Source organism: Phocoena sinus, chromosome 5 (genome assembly GCF_008692025.1).
Source record: "Phocoena sinus isolate mPhoSin1 chromosome 5, mPhoSin1.pri, whole genome shotgun sequence".
In the NCBI taxonomy this organism is placed as follows: domain Eukaryota; kingdom Metazoa; phylum Chordata; class Mammalia; order Artiodactyla; family Phocoenidae; genus Phocoena; species Phocoena sinus.
This window is the reverse complement of record NC_045767.1, coordinates 89,872,222-89,894,777: the sequence shown is the minus strand read 5'-3', so window position 1 is coordinate 89,894,777 and position 22,556 is coordinate 89,872,222. Positions and strand designations below refer to the sequence as shown.

At 37.2% G+C, this 22,556-nt stretch overlaps 1 protein-coding gene across 3 annotated transcripts in view; it reads left to right on the top strand.

Annotated features, from left to right (window-relative positions):
* Positions 1-17,897, top strand: part of ADAMTS3 (ADAM metallopeptidase with thrombospondin type 1 motif 3) — a 293,136-nt gene extending 275,239 nt beyond the window's left edge. For all 3 annotated transcript variants that reach the window (XM_032633548.1, XM_032633549.1, XM_032633550.1), the window contains 5 exons: positions 2,145-2,310; positions 4,886-5,018; positions 8,836-9,043; positions 10,804-10,921; positions 15,144-17,897. In XM_032633548.1, the coding sequence (XP_032489439.1) occupies positions 2,145-2,310; positions 4,886-5,018; positions 8,836-9,043; positions 10,804-10,921; positions 15,144-15,703 (1,185 nt within the window). In that variant the 3' untranslated portion in view covers positions 15,704-17,897. The remainder of the gene's footprint in view (positions 1-2,144; positions 2,311-4,885; positions 5,019-8,835; positions 9,044-10,803; positions 10,922-15,143) is intronic.
* The last annotated feature ends 4,659 nt before the right edge of the window (positions 17,898-22,556 follow it).

The window sequence follows — 22,556 nt, the reverse complement described above, 5'->3', positions numbered from 1 at the left end:
CTGGCTGCTTAAGTGTCCTGTCCACATGACAGCTGGCTTCCAACAGTGAGTGATTCAAGTGACTGAGAAAGTGAGAGAGTGCAGCCAAGACAAAAGTCAGTCTTAACCTAATCTTAGAAGTGACATCCTTTCACATCTGCTGCTGTTTACTAGAAGTAAGTCACTGAGTCCAGCCCCCCACTGAAGGGGAGAAGAATTAAGCTCCATTTATTGAGAGGGAAAGTGTCAAAAGACTTGTGGACACATTTTCTAAGCCACCACAGTGTCCAGCACCATTTGTTGAAAAAACTGTCCTTTCTCCATTAAATTGCCTTTTCATCTATGTCAGAAATTAATTGTCCACATTTAAGTGGGCTTATTTCTAGACTCTCATTCTCTTCCTTAGGTTAGATAACTTTATAGGAAAATATACATTAATCAAACTTTTATTTAGATTATTTTAAGTTTGAACGATTGGAGATCAGAAGCTCTGTTTTACTCGTATGTAATGACAGAGAGTTCTTTTCCAGGAGCACAGGTGTCTGGCCTCAGAGCCCTACCTTAAGTCTTTGCCAGTGATATTAGTGTGACCCCAGGGAGCCATGTGGGCTGGCGATATAAGAAGGAAATGTGTAGCTAGGACAGGGGTTATGGACAAGCTGTGCTCTGTCATCATGGCCTTTCTTTTCCTCTCTGAAAGACTGGAACCCCAGGTTCGGAGCCCCAGAGCATGGCAGCTAGGCCATCTGGGGTTGAAACCTTAGACATCTGGCCACATATAAGGGCCAATATAGGGATTGATGCTCAATTTTTAATACTGTTTTAAAAACAAAGACTAAGGGGGAAAAAAGAGAACCCAGATAACCAAATCCTTCATCCTAGCGGGTTTAGTATCAAACAAAAGCTGTTTCTAAAAGTTTAGTTTAAAACACTAATGAACTGCACATGTTTCTCCTTTTGTGTAATTGATATAATCCTATAAAAGCTACATGAAAGTCATTAAAAACTATTTTTTTAAAAAAGAGTGCTTTGCTAATGAACTAAAAATCAAATAAAAAACAGAATATGTTTGCAAAGTTTCTTATAAAAAGGATTAATACTCCTATTGCATAGATTATTTAGGAAAAAAAGGTATGTATAGCAATAAAAAAAAGAGGACTTAACATGAGCATGCAACACATAGTGGGCAAAATACAAGGGACCATTAAACTTTACTATTTATCAAATAAATAACAATTAAGACAACAATCTTTTGCCCATTCGGTTAACAAAGAGGAAAGTGATATAATATGCAGTGCTGAATGGGGGCATTGTCATATACTTTCATCGTGAAAGTAATAATTGTTCTAACTGTTCTGAAGGGCCATTCACTAGTCTATTATGAGAGCTATAAAAAAGTGTTTGTACCCTTTAGCATACTAAAGAGAATCAGAAATCATCACAAAACTGGGGATAAAATATAAATATTCATTTATATGATTAAATAACGCACACTAGGATTAAACACTATGCTGACATTTAAAAGTATGTCTTCAAAGAATATTTACTGTCTTGGGAAATGTGTGTGACACATTAAGTGAAATAAGCAAGACCAGAAAAGTATGTATGTGTGTACACACACACACACACACACACACACACACACACACACAGATAATATGCAGATATCTTGAGGCTATATTCTAAAATAATAAAAGTGACTTTAGTTTTCTCTGGTTTAGTGGAATTATGGATGATTTTTATTTTCTTTATATTTTTCCATGATGTCTATATTTTCTGGATGGAACATTATTATCTTTATTATCGTAACAAAACAGTCTTTCAAACAATAATTTTTAAGTACACTCAGGAGATATATAACTTGAGGAAATTTGTGGTGAATTTTATTGTAAGGTTATTATTTTTATAATACAAATTTTTTTCTTACTCCTCGGTGGATTTTTTTTTACTTTTTAATGCCAAGATATTTTATATATTTGCTTTTTTCTTTTTTTCTCAAACAGGGCATACCTGTACTTTAGTGATAGAAAAACATTCTATTTTTAGAAGCTACTGGAAAGTCTTCCAATTTTAATAAGATACACTTTCTGAAATATTTGTAATTTTTTCATTCAAATTTAATACTCTCTCAGGTGATTTACATATCTATTTCATGTGTATGTTAGATTATACCTCAAGAGAATGATACGCGCTCTAGCCTGACATATAAGTACATCATCCATGAGGACTCTGCACCTACAATCAACAACAACAATGTCATCCAGGAAGAATTAGATACTTTTGAGTGGGCATTGAAGAGCTGGTCTCAGTGTTCCAAACCCTGTGGTGGAGGTAACAATTGAACACATTTATTATATTAAAATGTAATTCATATAAAAGTCAATCTTCTTCCTTCTGCCTTAAGGATTATCTCTAATTGAGGCCACAATCTGAGAAACACCAACTATAACCCAAACTGAATAATACAAAGCATTTTGACTGAAATCTCAGGATCTACAAAGGATAGGAATCCATTCATAACAGTGGTAGACCTTCTTAAAAATCCCCTTGCCTTTCCTCCTTGTCTCATATCCATGTAGTGTTACCCTTAGTCACTTTACTCTTTCCAGACTCTCCCAAATTCAGTGTCCTCTGGTTCTTGTCTTTCTTCTTTTCCACTTTTACTTTCCATACCTATGCATTTCTTTTCAGCGTTAATAATGAAAGAGCTCTTAGTTGCACTATGTACCAGATACCATTTTACATATTAATGATGAATGCTCACAATGGCTCTATGAGGTCAGTACTATTATTACCTCTGTCGTACTGATAGGGAAACTGAAGCACAGGGAAGATCAGTAATTTGCCTGGGGCCATGAGATACAAACCCAGGGAGGTAGTCTGGCTTCTTCATACATGTTTGTACTGCATTCTGCCGCCTCTCTGCTCTCTCTAGAGTAGATCCATTAAGCTGTTCTCAGAGTTTCTCAATCTCTGCCATCATCCATTCCTCTAGCTCAGAACAACAAATGCTCCAGAATGGAACTGGCCTAGACAGAATTCTCTCACAATGATACTGAATAATTGAGAACAAGAAATTATTTTGTTGTTTGTATAGGGAATGCCTGGGTAAATATTTCATAATTTTAAATTCAAGGATGTATTTTTAAAGTTTTTTTTTCTCCAGAGGGGGCATAAAATGTTTTTAGATAATTATTTTAAATGACAATTTATTCATCACAAGATGCTTATATAATTTGGATCCTCCCTTCTGTTGTATTGTCAACATCTACTTGGTCACAAGACTTATCAGATACACTTTTTTGTTATCTACCAGATCTATTCCTCCCTCACCAGGTTTCCTTCACAACTTTGGAAGGGAAGATTATTGCAAAGGTCTCTTAACTAGCCAACTAAATTTGATTTTCTTCTCTTCGTTTATTTCCAGGGTAATCTTTCTTGAATGGAAGAATGAATGAATTTGAATAGAATTATATTATTTCCCTGATTCAGATCCTTCAGTCTCCTAATGTGTTACCCTAAAGACACAACATAATTCTTTTTTTTACAGGGGTATAGTTGTTTTACAATGTTGTGTTAGTTTCTGCTGTACAGAGAAGTGAAGTAGAGTTCCCTGTGCTATACAGCAGGTTCTCATTAGTTATCTGTTTTATACATGTTAGTGTATATATGTCATTCCCAATCTCCCAGTTCATCCCACCCCTTTCCCCCCTTGGTGTCCGTATGTTTGTTCTCTACGTCTGTGTCTCTCTTTCTGCCTTGCAAACCGGTTCATCTGTACCATTTTCTAGATTCCACATATATGCGTTAATATATGATATTTGACACAACATAATTTATGTAATATTCTTGCCCAAAGTGAAAACCTGAATGAATCTAATCATTAGTTGACAAAGAAACCCAAATTGTGGGACATTTTGTAAAACAGCTGGCTTATACATTTCAAAAATATTAAAAGATAAAAAGAGGCTCAGAAACTATTCCTAACTAATTCTGTGAAAACTAAATGCAGTGCATGATCATTGATTGGAAAAGCATTTCTATAAAGAACATTCTAGGGACAATTGATAAATTTTGAATATCATCTTTATACTGGATAATAGTATTATATTTGTGTTAAATATTCTGATTTTAAGATTATACTGTGGTTATGTAAGAGAATGTGCTTGTTATGAGCTGAGGTATTTGGAAGTGAAGAATCAGGATGTCAGCAACTTACTCTCAAATGGTTCAGCAACATTTTATATATAAATGTATATATAGTATGTGTATTATATATTATAATTAATATATATATAAATATATATCAAATATGGTGACATGGTAACACAAAGTTAATCTAGATGCAAGGCATGTAACATGTTCATTGTGCTTTCCTTACACGTTTTTTGTAGATTTGAAATTTTTCACAATTAAAAAATATATACACATATTTTTTTAAACGTCTAAGTCAGTGCTTGTGGAGACCTTCAGTAACTCCCTGGATAAAGTCCAAACATTTGTCTGACATTCAAGGCTTTTAAGAACAGATCCTTTCCCGTCTGTTGGGAAAAGCCATTCAAAGAGACCTACAATTTTCTATATGTCTTTTCTGTAGAAGCCTATGTCACTGGGTATTGTCGCCATAGTTTTCATATCTGACTCTCACAGGAGACTATTTATCAGGGTCTAGCTTATTAACAAGCATGCAGTTGCTATTTAATACTTTGTAATATTTATTAAAGATAAAGGATTTTTGTTTATTTAATTTTTATTTAACTAATATGCTTCTGAAACTTCAGCACCTAGAACAGTGCCTGACTTATGACTCAATAAATATTTGATAAATGAATGAATGAGTGAATGGTCAAATGTATGATGGAATAAATAAGTGATTAAATCCAAAGAAATATATTTCTCTTACCAGGTTTCCAGTACACTAAATATGGATGCCGTAGGAAAAGTGATAATAAAATGGTTCATCGTAGCTTCTGTGAGGCCAACAAAAAGCCAAAACCTATTAGAAGAATGTGCAATATTCAAGAGTGTACACATCCACTGTAAGTGTTTATTTTAACTATCATATACTGAGGACAAAATAAAAAGGATTTAAATGTCTTTAGCTCTTTTTAGTTTTAACTTAATTTTTAGTCAAAGCTAATACATATACCTGGTTACAATGATCAGATCATTTCACAGGAATTATATAAAGCTGTAGTCCTGTGGGTTTTTTTCCCATATCTCTGCTTCTCAAAAATAACTGCTTTTATTTATTCTTCTCTTTTTTTATTGAAATATAGTTGACTTGCAATATTGTGTTAGTTTCAGGTGTACAGCAAAGTGATTCAGTTATGTATTTTTTTTAGATTATCTTATGTTGTAGGTTATTACAAGATATTGAATATATCAGTAGTTCCCTGTGCTATACAGTAAATCTTTGTTGCTTTTCTATTTTATGTGTAGTAATTTGTATCTGTTAATCCCATACTCTTAATTTATCCCTCCTTCCCTCTCTTTCCCCTTTGGTAACCATAAATTTGAGTTTGTTTTCTATGTCTGTGAGTCTTTCTGTTTTATATATAAATTCATTTGTGCGTGTGTGTGTGTGTGTGTGTGTGTGTGTGTGTATCAATACTGATACTGATATTCAGAGTTCATATTATTCTAACAACATGTGTCTCTCTTGAGAGTTGAGTCACTTAGCATGCTCTGCTTCTGTTTCTTTTCTTACTAAACTTTGTTTCTCCTAGAGTTAGTGAATGCCTTGATTTTTATGTATCATTTTCTACTACTTTTCACTAATTCATCCCCAAACTCTTCTCCTCTAAATGCTACGCACTCAAGTATCCTGTCCTTGTGTCTTCTTAGAGACATGTCCCAGAGAGTTCTCTGTGTTCTAGCTCCTGCCTGAGCTCCTACCCAGCTTCCTTCCTGGGGCTTCTTTTTACCATCCTCCAAGGGATTCCTACTGCATGTCTCTTGTATTGGACCTCCTGTTTTCTGCATTCTTTTTCTTACCTTTTAGAGTATTCATTCATTCTGGTAGGGCATATCTTTCAGTCATTTCATGAAAAAACTATATACAAAGGGAAAATTTTATATAAGAATTAAGCTTCTATACACCTAAGAAAAGTATATAATAGGTTAAAGTATAAGGGTGTATGAGAAGTCTTTCTTCTACTCTTACTCTTGATCATTTGGACACACACGTATGTATACCATTCCAACCTATAATATATTTTTCTCAGAATTTATAAACTTGCTCCATTATTTTCTAGACTCCAGTTATGCTCTTGAAAAGTCATTTGCTATTCTAATTCTCAATTATTTCTATGTGACCTCTTTTTTTTTTCTGTCTTTCAAAGTTTGTAGGATCATTTTGTTCCCAGTGTCTTGAAATTTCATAGTGATAAACTGCCTTTGTGCTCATTTTTTCTCATCACTTGTGCTGTATATTTGTAGACTTTTTAAAACACAAAACTAATATCTTTTACCTCTGGGAAATTTTCTTGTATTTTTTCTTTGAAAAGTTTCCCCTATGATTTTCAGTATTCTTTCTGGGAAATTTGTAGTTAGGGTTTCTAGACAGATCTAATTCTTTTCTTTTCTTTTCTCTCCTGGTATTTACTGTTCTTCCTGCTGAATTTTTCCATTTTTGCTATTATGTCATTAACATCCAAGAGAGTGTTAACATCCAAGTGCTGTTTTGTTTATCAGATGTTCTGTTTTCCAGACATTTGATTCTTATTTCAAAGATGTAATATATTCGTTTATCTTTCTTAGGCTCTTAAAGATTATTTGCTTTTTTGTGCATTACTTCTTCTATTTCTTTTTTCCCTCCGTTCAGCATTTGCGTTAGAGACTTTCTATGTCTGGTGAACACTGGCTGTTCACATGTGTATAGAATGCAGCATTAAACTTCTGTATGATACATAGGAATGTTACGGAGACAGTAGATCCTGAGAGTTCTCACCACAAGGAGAATTGTTTTTTCTTTTCTTTCTTTGCATCTATATGAGACGATGGATGTAACTAAACCTGTTGTGGTAGTCATCTCACAATATATGTAAATCAAACCATCATGCTGAACACTTTACGAGTGTATGCCATTTTATGTATTTTTTTATTGTCATTCTGGGAATTTCAGGAGGGAATAAGGTAACAGAAAGTATCTATGACTATGAAGTATATACTTCTCATGTTAACACCTATCTTTAAGTGAGAGTCACAGTGGAAGCCTTCAAAATTGAGTAAAATTTCTTAGTTGCCACAATTCATTCTACTGCCAGTTGAAAACCTATGGCAGTCTTAAACTCTGAATAGCAAAGACTGCCAAGGTTTTAACCTGTTTATATTTTGGTGCTCCATACATACAAAAAGAAAAAAAATTGCACAGGGAAAGTAACTTTGGAAAGGATAAATAGAATGCCTCTATTACATACTAACAGATTGATTACCTAGTTGGAATCAATGGTGACAACCCTTTGGGACATATGCAATGACGAACTGTCTGTCATATTGTATCCATAGCTAATTTGGAGAGGGCTGGGGCACTGACATCGAATTTGGACATAGAATTTGGGAATGTCCCATAGGATATCTTTTTGAAAATAAATTCCTTGGAAATATTTCTATCAGGTATATTCATGGAAGCAGTTTCTGCTCAGGCCCAGATGCATACAACCTTTACCTTTTCATCAGGTCCAATAAGGGCCTATATGAAGAACTGAATTTTCCAAACATGATGGATATGTCAGGTAGCCTTCACAGCAACAAGCATAGAGATGGAACGGTGATCTCATTTAGAATATTCAAACATGAGTAAACTCATGAGGTAATGAAAAAGCAGCAGCAACCAGATCACCTTGTCATAGCAGGCATCAGATGGAGCCTTTTTAAATTTCCTTTCAGATATTTAACACCGTGAGGCAATATGACTGAGAATTAGTTGGTTTTATTTATTTTAATGAGTTGGTTTTTATAATTATTTATTATAATGAGTTGGTTTCTATTTTATTTTATTTTTATTGAAGTATAGTTGATTTACAATGTTGTGTTAGTTTCAGGTAGACAGCAAAGTGATTCAGTTATTTATATATATATATATATATATATATATATATATATATATATATATGTTCGTTTTCAGATTCTTTTCCCTTATAGTTTATTACAAAATATTGAGCAGAGTTCCCTGTGCTATATAGTGGGGTTCTTGTTGATTATTTCTTTTATATATAGCCGCTTGTATCTGCTGATCCCAAACTCTTAATTTATCAACTCCTCCACCCCCTTTCCCCTTTGGTAACCATAAGTTTGTTTTCTATGTGTGTGAATCTATTTCTGTTTTGTAAATAAGTTCATTTTTAGCATATTTTTGTATTCCACATATAAGTGATATCATGATACTTGTCCTTCTCTGACTTCCTTCACTTAGTATGATAATCTCTAGGTCCATTCGTGCTGCTGTAAATGGCATTATTTCGTTTTTTATGGCTGAGTAATATTCCATTGGATATATGTGCCACATCTTCTTTATGAGTTGGTGCTATTTTGGGAAACTACCATCATGCCTGAACCTAAGGGGACAACTTTAAGATGAGTTTCAGAAACCCTCTAAGGATGATCCTTTTGGAAAAGAGAAGGTTGTTTCAGAGTCACTGGGAGACAGAATACTAGGGCATAACAAATAGACGTGCCCCGCCTATGACTGTTAGAAAGTTTTCAGACTTTTTGTTTGACGTGCCCGTCTTTCTGAACCTGCCCCGTGGAGCGGGGGCACGTCATTCAGAGGGCAGAAAGAGCTAGGCTTGCGGTGCAGGGAGGGGCACACCACGCAACCCGGTCGCCAAGTTCAGTCTTAACCCCCATCCTCAGCTGGGCGACAGAAGAATGGGAGCACTGCACCAAAACCTGCGGCAGTTCCGGCTATCAGCTCCGCGCCGTGCGCTGCCTCCAGCCGTCCCACGATGGCACCAACCGCTCGGTGCACAGCAAGTACTGCATAGGGGGCCGTCCAGAGAGCCGCCGGCCTTGTAACAGAGTGCCCTGCCCGGCCCAGTGGAAAACGGGGCCCTGGAACGAGGTGGGTGTGCGAATTCTGTGTGCGTTGGCGGGGGCGGGGGGGGGCGGGGGGGTGAGGGGTAAGGACGTGAAGTATATTTTAATTTGGCTTCCGTATCAGGTAGGCTTTGTGTGAATTGCGAAACTGTCACATATTTTGGAAGCATTACGCATCTGTAGGTATTAGGAAAAACTCACAGGTTAAAACAGTGTTTGCATGAAAGATTAGTTGATGGGGGCAAACCACGTTTGGATATCTTGTGACACAGAGGCTTCTGAAAAGTGACTGATGTGATGTCCGGTATTTTTTCTGGACTGCACCTTTCCTCCTGGATACATTCCAAACCCCTGACCTTGAATGCAGGGCCCTGCCCCATTTGACACCACAGGAACGCTTCTTTTTTTTCTTTTTGTTGAAGTGTAGTTGATGTAACATTACCTTAGAGTCAGGTGTACAACTTAATGATTGGATATTTGTATACATTGCAAAATGACAACCACAATAAATCCCATGATAACTCTTCTTTGTTCATCTTCCTTTATTCTAACTCTTTGTCCCAGTCTGAGTAAACTGTTTACTGTTTCAAAGCCCATGCTGGTCTGAGCCTCCTCCCTTTTGGCTGGCTTGCCCCTCCCCCTGCTCCTATGTGACCATCTGCCCCTCATCCATCAAGGCTCAGCTCCATGGTCCAAAATACCACCTTCCAGGGCTGCCCTTCCCAGCAGTCCTTCCTCCACATTCCAAAGGCAAAGAGGCCTTCCAGTGGCTTGCTGATCACAGCAGTGTACTGTAACTCCTGTCTTTGAGCCTGTGCTTGCCACTAGTCCATGCATTTCTCATAAAACCAGGTGCTTTGCTTCCCCAGCGCCCAGTCGGTGCCTGTCCAAATGACGTCTGCTTGGTGACTGGCTTAATCAGTGTCTCATTGCCCGTATTAACCACAGTTCTTTGATATATCTAAAAACTCCAAATGAAGAATCAGGGGGCGATAGTAGAGTGGATCGGAGGAAAGGGCAGCAAAAAGTAGACAGACGACAAAGGAGGGAGTGGAGAGCAGGCCCAGGAGGGAAGGAACAGGCAAATGAAAGTGACCTGCACAGGACCTTAAGGATAACTCATGTCTTGTTCCCCTCAGAGTCCTGGAACAAGCATCCCTCCTCTACAGCTCCTACCTAGATCAATAGCACGGCTGTTTCTGGGCTTAGTTTTAGAGCAGTTAGCCCATTCCTTAAAGAAATGAATTTGTGGGAAAAGAGTAATAGTAGTTCCAAAGAGGTTTAATTAACCAACGTAGCATGTCAGTAAATTCACCATTTGTAAGGAAGGTGAGAGAATGGGAAGCTCAATCTGTGACAGGCTCTCTGAAAACGGGCTCCACTACTGCGTTTAGGAACTACAGAAGGTGTTACATTATAACAATGACTTGTTTGGCATCAAATGCTTACTACAGAAGGTGTTACATTATAACAATGACTTGTTTGGCATCAAATGCTTACTATATGCCAGGCGTAACTGTTTTACATACATTGTCTCCTTTGCCTTCATTTAGTCCTACAGCAATTCTATGAAGCTTTCAGAGAAAGAACAATGCTCCCAGGGTAAAGCTAGGATTCTCTGTCTCCCAAGTCACTGTAACACTGGGCCATAGAGAAAGAACTCCAGAGCTGTGTATGCGTGTGTGCTCGTGTGTTCATGTTTGTGTCTGAGTGTGCACATGGGGAAAGGAAGAAAGACAGTCCTGGTGGAATAAACATCTATAATCACAGCCTTTGTTTCTGTAGTGTTCAGTAACCTGCGGCGAAGGGACAGAGGTGAGGCAGGTCCTCTGCAGGGCGGGTGACCACTGCGATGGTGAAAAGCCTGAGTCTGTCCGAGCCTGTCAGCTGCCTCCCTGTAATGGTAGGTGTGACACTGATTGATTTCACTGTTCTGATCATGGTTTTTGAGCCTCAAAAAGCAGAACTTCCTTTCTGGGCAAGCTCTGGAATTTCCATTTGCTTACTGAAAAATGACTAAAGGAAAACACCCTTGAGATATTAGCTTAATAGAGTTCTTTAAGATGGGTGTCTGCGGCAATGTCCCCTCCATTTAGTTATCATAACCTCTGCGGCCTCTGTGATTCCCGGTAGGCAGTAATGCTGGGGTGAGGGCCGTGTCATGTATATGTAGCTTCTGTCAATTTGTGTTCCTAGAAGGAGCTCCGTGTTTTCTCTCTTTGATTTTCTTTATGACTTCACATCATTGTCAAAGGCATAATAATGCAGAAGGTTTGGCAATACTTTACTAAAACCATTCAGTTTAGGCATGTGGATGATAAATGTCACTCACAAAGCCACTTCCAATACCTGCTCATCCATGTTCATAGACTTGAACAGCGTGCTTTCAAAATAGATACCTTGTGCATATGCTAAAATTTGCCTTACTCTTGCCATATTGCAAAAGCGGAGTCTCTTTTCTTTAAAGTACAGATCTTCCTCAATTTACAATGGAGTTACATCCTGATAAACTCATCCTAAGTTGAAAATACTGTCAGTCGAAAATGCATTTAAAACACCTAACCTACTGAACACCATAGCCTAGCGTGCTCCAAACACTTACGTTTGCCTACTGTTGGGCAAAATCATCTAACACAAGGCCTATTTGATAATAAAGTGTTGAATAACTCATATAATTTATTGAATACTATACTGAAGATAGAAAACAGAATGGTTGTCTGGGTACGGAATGGTTATAAGTGTGTCATTCGTTTGCCCTCGTGGTCGCCTGGCTGACTGGGACCCTAGCTCAGAAAAGATCCAAATTCAAAGTACTACTGAATGCATATGGCTTTCACACCATCATAAAGTCCAAAAGTCGTAAGTAGAACCGTCATAAGTCAGGGGACATCTGTATAATTTCATTTGCTATTGTAAAACAAATAGCATATATTGGGTGGTTTCAGTTTCTATCACTGTCTCCTTCTTCCTCCTTTTCTGTCTCTCTCTGCATCTGTCTGTGTCCTTTGTGTCTCATTTTTTTTGTTTGTTTGCAGTATGCAGGCCTCTCAGTGTTGTGGCCTCTCCCGTTGCGGAGCACAGGCTCCGGACGCACAGGCTCAGCGGCCATGGCTTACGGGCCCAGCCGCTCCGCGGCATGTGGGATCTTCCCGGACCGGGGCACGAACCCGCGTCCCCTGCATCGGCAGGCAGACTCTCAACCACTGCACCACCAGGGAAGCCCTGTGTCTCATTTTCTATCTCCACTTTTCTCTCCTCTCCTTTCCTCTGTGGGTTTCGCTCTCTGTCTCTGACTTGCTGTCACTTGCTGTCTGTATGTTGCTCACTTTCTGTGTATATCACTCGTGCTTTTTCCACCTCTTTCTTCTCATTCTCTCTCTCTCTCTCTCTCCCCCCCCCCCAGTCTCCCTACCTCTACCTCTTTTCTCTTTCTCCTGCTCTCTCCCTTTCCTCTTTCTCTCCTCATCTCTTCCTGACTCTCCTTTTTCTCTATTTCCCTCTTTTTCTAACACTCCTCCTTCCCCCTTTTCTGGCACATGTGTCTGTCAGTGTCTTTCTCCTCCACTTTTCTCTGTCCTTCCTCACCCTCCCTGCCCACCTCCCTGTCTCTGCCACCCTGCATCTGTCTCTCCATCTCCCCATGTCTCTTGCCTTCCCTGCCTTCTCTCTGTCCCAGCCCCCGTGTCCCTTCCCCTCTGATTCTCTGTGCCTGTCTCTCTCTCCCTCTCTCTCTTCCTATCCTCCCACTGTCTGTCTACTCTTCCAAAGAAACCTTATAAAATATTTCTTTGTACATTTTCCTTTGAAATGTGGGGTGGCATGAACAAGTATGACCATGAGGGGGAGACAAAGGACTTACATATTTAATCATTTTTCTCTGGAAAGTATATTTGAAACTTCAAATCACAAGTAAAAGCCAAAAGAACAAATTTACCTAGTTAGGAGCTATAACATTTCCTGTCACCATAGTATTTTACTCTTACTTAGGCATTACTGTCAGGAGGTTAAACACTTTTCGAGTAAGCTTTATTAATCTTAATAACTGGTAGAGGTATATATTTCTGCAAATATGCCCAACTGTCAGCAAGAATTTGCTTGATACTTTTCCTTAAGCCAAAAGAAAATGTTATAGGCATAGAAAGCTATAGGAATAGAAAAAATAATTCAGATAGGAAAAGGGATTGATACTTGAGGTGAAACCCATTAATGTGATTCTCAGGCATTTACAACCTAATTAGATTATTATCTTAGCTAATATGAATTATTCAAACACATCATACTGTATCATAGATGTGTAAATGTGAGGGAAATACAAGTCATTCCACAACTTGGGAAGTGGGCATGGCATTATAACGCTAACAAAGGTGGTAAGTTTAGCATGTTTTGGCCCTGACAACTGACCCTCTATTTTTCCCCTCGAACTTTAGAAAAGGGATTTAATTTCTTTGGCAAGTTATATAGCAGGTTCCTTACCTAGCAATGTAGAATCACCTAATATTACATTGTAATTCTAAGTGACTATATCATATAAATGCCACAATTTACAATTCTTTGCATTTATTAATTGGATGTGGGATCAGTATTCTGTGTTGGACTGTGTGCATGGGCTCTCTGCATAGGATATGCTCTGGAATGGCTGAAAAGAAATACAAACTAACATTTTCATGAGCTCAATGTTTGGATTTTTTGAAATCTAATTCTTATAACCTATCATCAATAAAATTAAAAAATAATAGAAATAGTCTGTACACACACACCTACCAAGTGTTTTGTGAGTGTTACTTTAGTACTCTTTAAAGTACTATCAATTCAATGAAATTAAAGAACCATGAATTGTTCATAAGAAAGTTCTCACCCTTTACCCAGATTTGTGCTTTCGAATAACAAATAACCTGATAACGTTCAATGGTAAACATGAAACTGTTGCCTTCACTCTGGAGAATGTTCTCCAAATCAAAATAGTATCTTGATTTTTCTTTCGGCAATATAGCTTTAAGATTTAATATGTTCCAACAGGTCTTTAGTATTTATTTTGATTTTAAATTTAAATTTAATATATAGGCTACTCTATTATAAAGAAAGAAGTATCATAAAATTTAAAAAACCAGTGCCCTCTATATCTTGAAAATATGGTAAAACTAATTCTGTTTTCTCATTCTAAAATCAGATATGTATTTCTACTAGGAAGAAAAAATTACCCTTGATCTGAAGACTCTTGATGGAGATGTGAAAGTGCTGGTCAATTCAAGTGCTTTGCACATAGAGAATACTTATTTTAGTAAATTCATCCTAATATTCATATTTTAAACGTGAAGTCTAATGTGGCAACTCCCATAAATGTTAGCTTTTACTTAAAATTTTTTATATTCATATACGATTTAAGCTTCTTCCCTCCTTTTATTCATTTTTAGTTATATTTATTTTTATATTTAAAATGAAATATAGTTGAAATACAGTATTATGTTAGTTTCAGATGTACTACCTGGTGATTTTGCATACACTATGCATAATGTATTTGCATACGTTATGAAATGATCACCACAATGAGTCTGTCCCCATAGAAAGTTATTAACATGTGACTGGCGATACTCCTTATGCTGTATGTCACATCCCTATGGCCTATTTATTTTATAACTGGAGGTTTGTACCTCCTAATCCCCTTCACCTGTTTTGCCCCTCCCTCAGCAATTGCCCATTTGTTCTCTGTATCTATGATTCTGTTTTTTGTTTTGTTTGTTTTGTTTTTTAGATTCCACATATAAGTGAAATCATACAGTATTTATCTTTCTCTGTCTGACTTATTTCACTTAGCTCAATGCCCTCTAGCTCCATCCGTGTTGTCCTCCTTTTTTTTTTTTTTTTTTTTTTTTTTTTATTCGTTACGCGGGCCTCTCACTGTTGTGGCCTCTCCCGTTGCGGAGGACAGGCTCCGGACGCGCAGGCTCAGCGGCCATGGCTCACGGGCCCAGCCGCTCCGCGGCATGTAGGATCTTCCCAGACCGGGGCACGAACCCGTGTCCCCTGCATCGGCAGGCGGACTCTCAACCACTGCGCCACCAGGGAAGCCCTGTCCTCCTTTTATGTTTGGATGTATGTCTCATTTTGTTGCCTTTTAATCTTTGCAGATGAGCCATGTTTGGGAGATAAATCCATATTCTGTCAAATGGAGGTGCTGGCGCGATACTGCTCCATACCAGGTTATAACAAGTTATGTTGTGAGTCATGTAGCAAGCGCAGCAGCACCCCGCCACCACCGTACCTTCCAGAAGCTGCTGAAACTCATGATGATGCTACCTTTAACTCCAGTGACCTCCCCGAATCTCTAATGATGCCTACATCTTTGGTTCCTTACTATTTAGAGACTCCTGCTGAGAAGAAGAAATCTTTGAGCAGGATCTCTTCTGTAGGAGGTCCAAATGCACATGCTGCTTTCAGGCCAAACAGTAAATCCAGTGGTGCTAACCTACCCCAGAGGAGAGCTCAGCCAGCAGAAAATAAGACTCTGAGACTGGCCTCCCCACCCACCGAGAGTGGCCACCTCAGTTCATCTCCACAAATGGCTGCTGCCCCCTTCCTTGCAGCCAGTGATTCCATAGGTGCTTCTTCTCAGGCAAGAACCTCAAAGAAAGATGAAAAGATTATTGACAAGAGACGTCCGCTAAGATCATCCACATTGGAAAGATGAGAAAGTGAAGCCAAAAGGCTAGACATCAACGGAAAATCTGGACAAGCTCGCTCTCCCTGTGGTGCATACAGCTTGTTTAAAGTGGAAATCTCCATAAATCATCAACTCATTTTATCTGTACGTGGAAGAACAAAAAGTGCTGGTTCACTTTCTAGTTGCTTTCATCCTCCTTTTGTTCTGCATTGACTCATTTACCAGAATTCATTGGAAGAAAGCACCAAAGATTATTAACCGAAGGAAAGTAAGTTGCTAAGCGTGTTGGTCATTTTCTAGAGCAGAAAAGGGACTGGAATCAATTGTGCATATCAGCTGATTTTTTTGTTGTTGTTTTAAAAAAGTTACAGTAAAAATAAAAAAGAGGTGCCAATGGTTTACATTTTAACAAAAGGTTTTGAAAATGGAGCAAAGAATTCTTAGACTTGTATTCCTATTTATCTATATTAGAAATATTGTATGAGCAAATTTGCAGCTGTTGTGTAAATACTGTATATTGCAGAAATCAGTATTATTTTAAGAGATATGTTCTCAAATGATTGTTTACTATATTACATTTCTGGATATTCTAGGTGCCTGTCATTGAGTATTGCCTTATTTGACGTTCTATGAGTTGATTTTCAAAGCAGAATATTACAAAGAAGTTAGAAACACCGCTACTGACAATACAAAGGGTTTTGTTGTGTGGTTTTGTTTGATCAACAATGTGACACCTAAATTACAGAAAAAGATAAAAAACAGATAAGCTGCAGATATAGAGATTTCAACTTACCTATTACCTTCCATACTTTAAATAAAAAGGAATAAGTTTGGTGTCTTAGTATACTTGCAGTCACAGGGAACAGAGACCAGTAAATGAGCCTGTGCAGGACAAAATGGAAACCCTTTTACCAGGGCCTCAGTAGACACCATTGAATTGTCCTGCTTTCCTGTGTTGTTTTTAATTGTCCCATTGTTGACATATACAAACAGGTATACTCAATGTACTGTAATTATTAACAAAGGAAAAATGTACTGAGATCATTTGTTTGTATGTCAGTAGCTGAGAAAAGCATCGTTGAACTAGAAATAACAATCAATTATAGCAGGGCTTTAGGGCTCTGGAAGCAGCTTCAAGAAAGCATTTGTTAATGGTTGCAATATTTATTTTCCTCATGGTTCATATCTACATGTGCACAACCACCATGCATCTGACTGCAGTAATGTGCTAGTAATTTATGTCAGTGATCACCTTACTCACAGTGAAGCCAGAAATGCTCTCTCCAGGGAGTAGATGTAAAGTACTTGTATATAGAATTCAGAACTGAAGATATTTATTAAAAGTTGATTTTTTTTCTTGATAGTATTTTTATGTACTAAATATTTACGTTAATATCAATGACATATTTTGGTAAACTAGAGAGACATAATTAGAGATGCATGCTTTGTTCTGTACATAGAGGAGAAATTTAAGCAAACTACAGCAGCCAAATCAAAGAGCTAAAATTGAACAAAATTGATGTTATGCAAATTTTGCATTTTTAGAGTAGTTGATGCAAAGTTGGTAACTTTTTCCCCTTTGACAAAACAAAATAGTATGGGCTCAGATAGCTAGCTGTTTAATGAAATAGGGAATTAAAAACACCAAGAAAGATGTGAAGGAGATAAATACTTCATGAATTACACTTAAAAGAAGAAAGAAAGATAAGTGTTGACAGCACAATGATTTGGAGGTCAGTTCCTCAACTGTCTAAAAATACATTATGCAAACTAAAATATAGATATGTTAGCTTCTCAAAGCACAGAATGTGCAAGAACGTTTGCCTTTTAACCATGGTAAAAATAACAGCTTCACCTATTGACTCTATACCTCTAAAGAATCGCTGCTACTTGGTGCAAGACTTTTGAAAGTCAAATGAATTAGGTGAATTCCAGATTGTAAAACAATCCCTGAACCTCAAATAGAAGTCATTTTTTTCCCCTAAAAATTTCCCGAGCATGAAATTCTCCTCTAGTTTGCTTGCGTGTGCATGCATCTGGTCCACAGGGGAACACAGAGAAACCTGGTCACACACATACACCTCCCATAAAGATGTATATATTCATTACACTTCTGATCTTTGAGCTTCCTTTTCTACTAAGCTAAAAATTCCTTTTTATCGAAGTGTACACTACTGATGCTGTTTGTTGTATTGGGAGCACGTAGCAATAAAAATGTTAACAAAATATAGAGCTGGCTCAATCGAGATTTTATCATTAGATTCATCACTGAGTAATGGAAACATGTTATTTCCTCCTACAGAGTGAAATAGTATCAAGTTCATTTGCTACTTGGACTTTCTCTAAAGAGGCTCAAACAAAGTGACCGTGTCTCCTCTTCTCACATGAGGTTGTATCATAATATTTTTTAAATAACATTTAAAAAAAAGAAAATAAGAGGTTACGGGAGTGGCTTTTTGCCTAAGTCCATCCCACAGAACTTGAAGAGACAGAAAGTGGCAATAATGCTAGGGGTATGAGAAGGAAAAGGGGCACTTCTGTTTTTAAAATGTGTCATCCCAGGGTAGTTTTTAGAAAAGCAACCCTCAGCTTTGAACCCTGAGGATTGGTGGGAGCACATCACCCCAGGACTCAGGAGTGTGGGAAGGACAGGACATCCCAGAAGAGGGCATTTCTTTCTGTAACAGGGAGACACTGTCTTGCCACAGTTCCCAGTCTAAACTGCAAAGGCAGACTGATTCAGGTTTGAACTCCACCTACCACTTCATACCTGAATGATCTTGGGTTATCTCACTAGATTTCAGTTTCCTCATCTGTAAGATAGGAGGCAGAACTGTCAAGCATCATTGTGTGACTGCTGTGAGAAATGAGATAAGTAAAGCTGTTAGGGCAGGGCTTCACACTTAGTTATTCACTAAAATATTAAGTATCATCTTTGTCCTTGTAACTTCCCAAGCCTCCTCCCCATCATCTTCATTATGTAACAAAACCACAGCTTTCCTTTAGGGTCTACAGCTAGTTTGACTCATGATCACTATATCTCATGAATGGTGGTAAAGAACATAGTTTCAGGATCTAAAGACAAAACAATTTAGCTTTAAAAATTAATAGGAAGGATAAACTCACTACAAATGATCTCCAGTCATTGATTTTGAAGATTTTTAGCAGAATATACCCACTCTACCTTTGCAAACAATAAATAAATAGACTAAAGAATAAGTATGTATTTCTGCAAAGATGGTCAATGGTGCAGTAATGCCCCCAAATTATTAGCAAATAAAACGTTTCTCATGTATTTACGTTAATACACTTTGCAGAAATATCAAGTCATTCCTCTGTACCTACCATGAACCCACTTAAATACGAGATGTAAGAGAAAAAATCAATTAAAAATGATGAAAACATAGATAAGCCAGAAAGGACATTACTTGTTTTTAAAAATACTAAATAAAGAAAATTAAAAAGTAAAAGGCTAGGGGAGGGATAAATCAGAAGATAGGGATTGACATATACACACTACTATATATAAAATAGATAACTAATAAGGACCTACTGTATAGCACAGGGAACTCTACTCAATACTCTGTAATGGCCTATCTGGGAAAAGAATCTAAATAAGAGTGGATATACGTATATGTATAACTGATTCACTTTGTTGTACACCTGAAACTAGCACAACATTGTAAATCAACTATACTCCAATAAAAATTTTTTTAAAAAGTAAAAGGCTAAAGTAAAACTGCATAAAATGCAGTAAAATATAAAAACCATCCTAGGGTACACAGGCATTATCAACACATCAATTAATATTAGAAAACATTTTGGACCCAGACACTTTTGAATAATTCACTTAGGGCTAGTGATAAAAATTTTAAATTAAAATACTGCCTACCAAGCAAAGCATAATCTACTGAAATGAATTTGTCATCAAAAGCACAATTCTAAAACAAAACAAGGTGCTATAAATTTCTGCAAACTGACTGTAGAGTTTACCAAAGAATCAGAACTTCCCCTAAATTTCTCCCAACCTGACATAAGGCAGGTGTGTAAAAAGTTGCTCATCTACTTCGTGGTGAACCCTAGAGTTGCTGCCTTAACACTGTTGATTGGAAAGGCTGCTCTTTTCCAGTCAACTCATAGTTTCAAATAAATTGTTGATTTGACCAATTAGCTTTCAACTGTTTGATTGTTAACAGTGCACCTGGGGCTGAGTAGTGTTGTGTGTCATGTTTTAAACTGCCAAAACCCCCAAAATATCCTGAGGTCAGGCAACAAAATAATTATTCACAGCCAAGTGTTATTCACACTCAGATCACAAGTGTTAATATCCTGCCCTATAGGATCACTCCAGAAGCTTAAACCAAAATAACAAAGCTTTTCTACAATCCACTACTGAAGAAACAAGTGGTGCTATCTATCTGTAGATAGATAGACGATAGATAGATAGATAATAGATTCTTTGTGTGGATATGCTAAATATATCCACACAAAGAATAATTCTTTTCAAATTAGCTGTTCGGAGACTTACAGGGAGAGACTTTCACTAGTAGTTCAAGGCTGAAACCAAACTTCTCCATTGTGGAAGATAAAGGGACAGTAGATCTGCTTTCTATCCCTATGACAAAGAAATCAGAGTTCTAAACTACCCAAGAAGTTATGGTGCCCTGGCTGAGAGTGGGGGCAGTAAAGTCAGACTGCTGGTCTAAATGCTAGTTCTACAGCTAACAAATTGTGACCTGAGTGAATGACTCGATGTGCCTAAGCCTCAGTCTGTTCATCTGTAAAACAAGGATGATGATGATTCATGGGGCTGTTTGAGCATAAAATTAGATAATCCAGAAAAAGCCAAGAACACAGGGCCTGACAGGCACTAAGTGTTTGATAAAAGTTTGCAAGTATTATTTCTTCCAGATAATCTTTTTTAAAATGTATATATCTTTATATGGATGACCAACAGACCTCAAAAGATTTAATTTGATTTTTTTCAAATCAAGATCACAATTTTCACAAAGTCTCATCTGCCATTGGGACTTTGATAGGGATTGCACTGAATCTGTGGGTTGCTTTCGGTATTATAGTCATTTTCACAATTTTGATTCTTCCAATCCAAGAACATGGTATATCTCTCCAGCTGTTTACATCATCTTTAATTTCTTTCATCAGTGTCTTATAGTTTTCTGCATACAGGTCTTTTGTCTCCTTAGGTAGTTTATTCCTAGGTATTTTTGTTGCAATGGTAAATGGGAGTGTTTCCTTAATTTTTCTTTCAGATTTTTCATCATTAGTGTATAGGAATGCAAGAGATTTCTGTGCATTAATTTTGTATTCTGTTACTTTACCAAATTCATTGATTAGCTCTAGTAGTTTTCTGGTGGCATCTTTAGGATTCTCTATGAGTAGTATCATGTCACCTGCAAACAGTGACAGTTTCACTTCTTTTCTGATTTGATTCCTTTTGCTTCTTTTTCTTCTCTGATTGCTGTGGCTAAAACTTCCAAAATTATGTTGAGTAATAGCAGTGAGAGTGAGCAACCTTGTCTTGTTCCTGATCTTAGAGGAAATGGTTTCAGTTTTTCAATATTGAGAACGATGTTGGCTGTTGGTTTGTCATATATGGCCCTTATTATGTTGAGGTAGGTTCCCTTTATAACCACTTCGGAGAGTTTTTATCATAACTGGGTGTTGAATTTTGTCAAAAGCTTTTTCTGCATCTATTGAGATTATCATATGGTTTTTATCATCCAGTTTGTTAATGTGGTGTATCACATTGATTGATGTGTGTATATTGAAGAATCCTTGCATTCCTGGGATAAACCCCACTTGATCATGGTGTATGATCCTTTTATTGTGCTCTTGGATTCTGTTTGCTAGTATATTGTTAGGATTTTTGCATCTATGTTCTTCAGTGATATTAGCCTGTAGTTTTCTTTCTTTGTGACATCCTTGTCTGGTTTTGGTATCAGGATGATGGTGGCCTCGTAGAATCAGTTTGGGAGTGTTCCTCCCTCTGCTGTATTTTGGAAGATTTTGAGAAGGATAGGTGTTTGTTCTCTCTAAATGTTTGATAGAATTCGCCTGTGAAGCCAACTGGTCCTGGGCTTTTGTTTGTTGGAAGATTTTTAATCACAGTTTCAATTTCAATGCTTGTGATTGGTCTGTTCATATTTTCTATTTCTTCCTGGTTCAGTCTCGGAAGATTGTGCTTTTCCAAGAATTTGTCCATTTCTTCCAGGTTGTCCATTTTATTGGCATATCTTTGCTTGTAGTAATCTCTTATGATTCTTTGTATTTCTGCAGTGTCAGATTTCACTTCTCCTTTTTCATTTCTAATTCTGTTGTTTTGAGTCTTCTGCCTATTTTTCTTGATGAGTCTGGCTAATGGTTTATCAGTTTTGTTTATCTTCTCAAAGAAACAGCTTTTAGTTTTATTGATCTTTGCTATTGTTTCCTTCATTTCTTTTTCATTTATTTCTGATCTGATCTTTATGATTTCTTTCCTTCTGCTAAGTTTAGGGTTTTTTGGTTCTTCTTTCTCTAATTGCTTTAGGTGTAAAGTTAGGTTGTTTATTTGAGATTTTTCTTCTTTCCTGAGGTAGGATTGTAATGCTATAAACTTCCCTGTTAGTACTGCTTTTCCTGATCCCATAGGTTTTGGGTCGTTGTGTCTTCATTCTGATTTGTTTCTAGGTATTTTTTGATATCCTCTTTGATTTCTTCAGTGATCTCTTGGTTATTTAGTAGTGTATTGTTTACCTTCCATGTGTTTGTATTTTTTACAGTCTTTTCCTGTAATTTCTATTGTGGTTGGAAAAGATACTTGATATGATTTCAGTTATCTTAAATTTACCAAGGCTTGATTTGTGACCCAAGATACGATGTA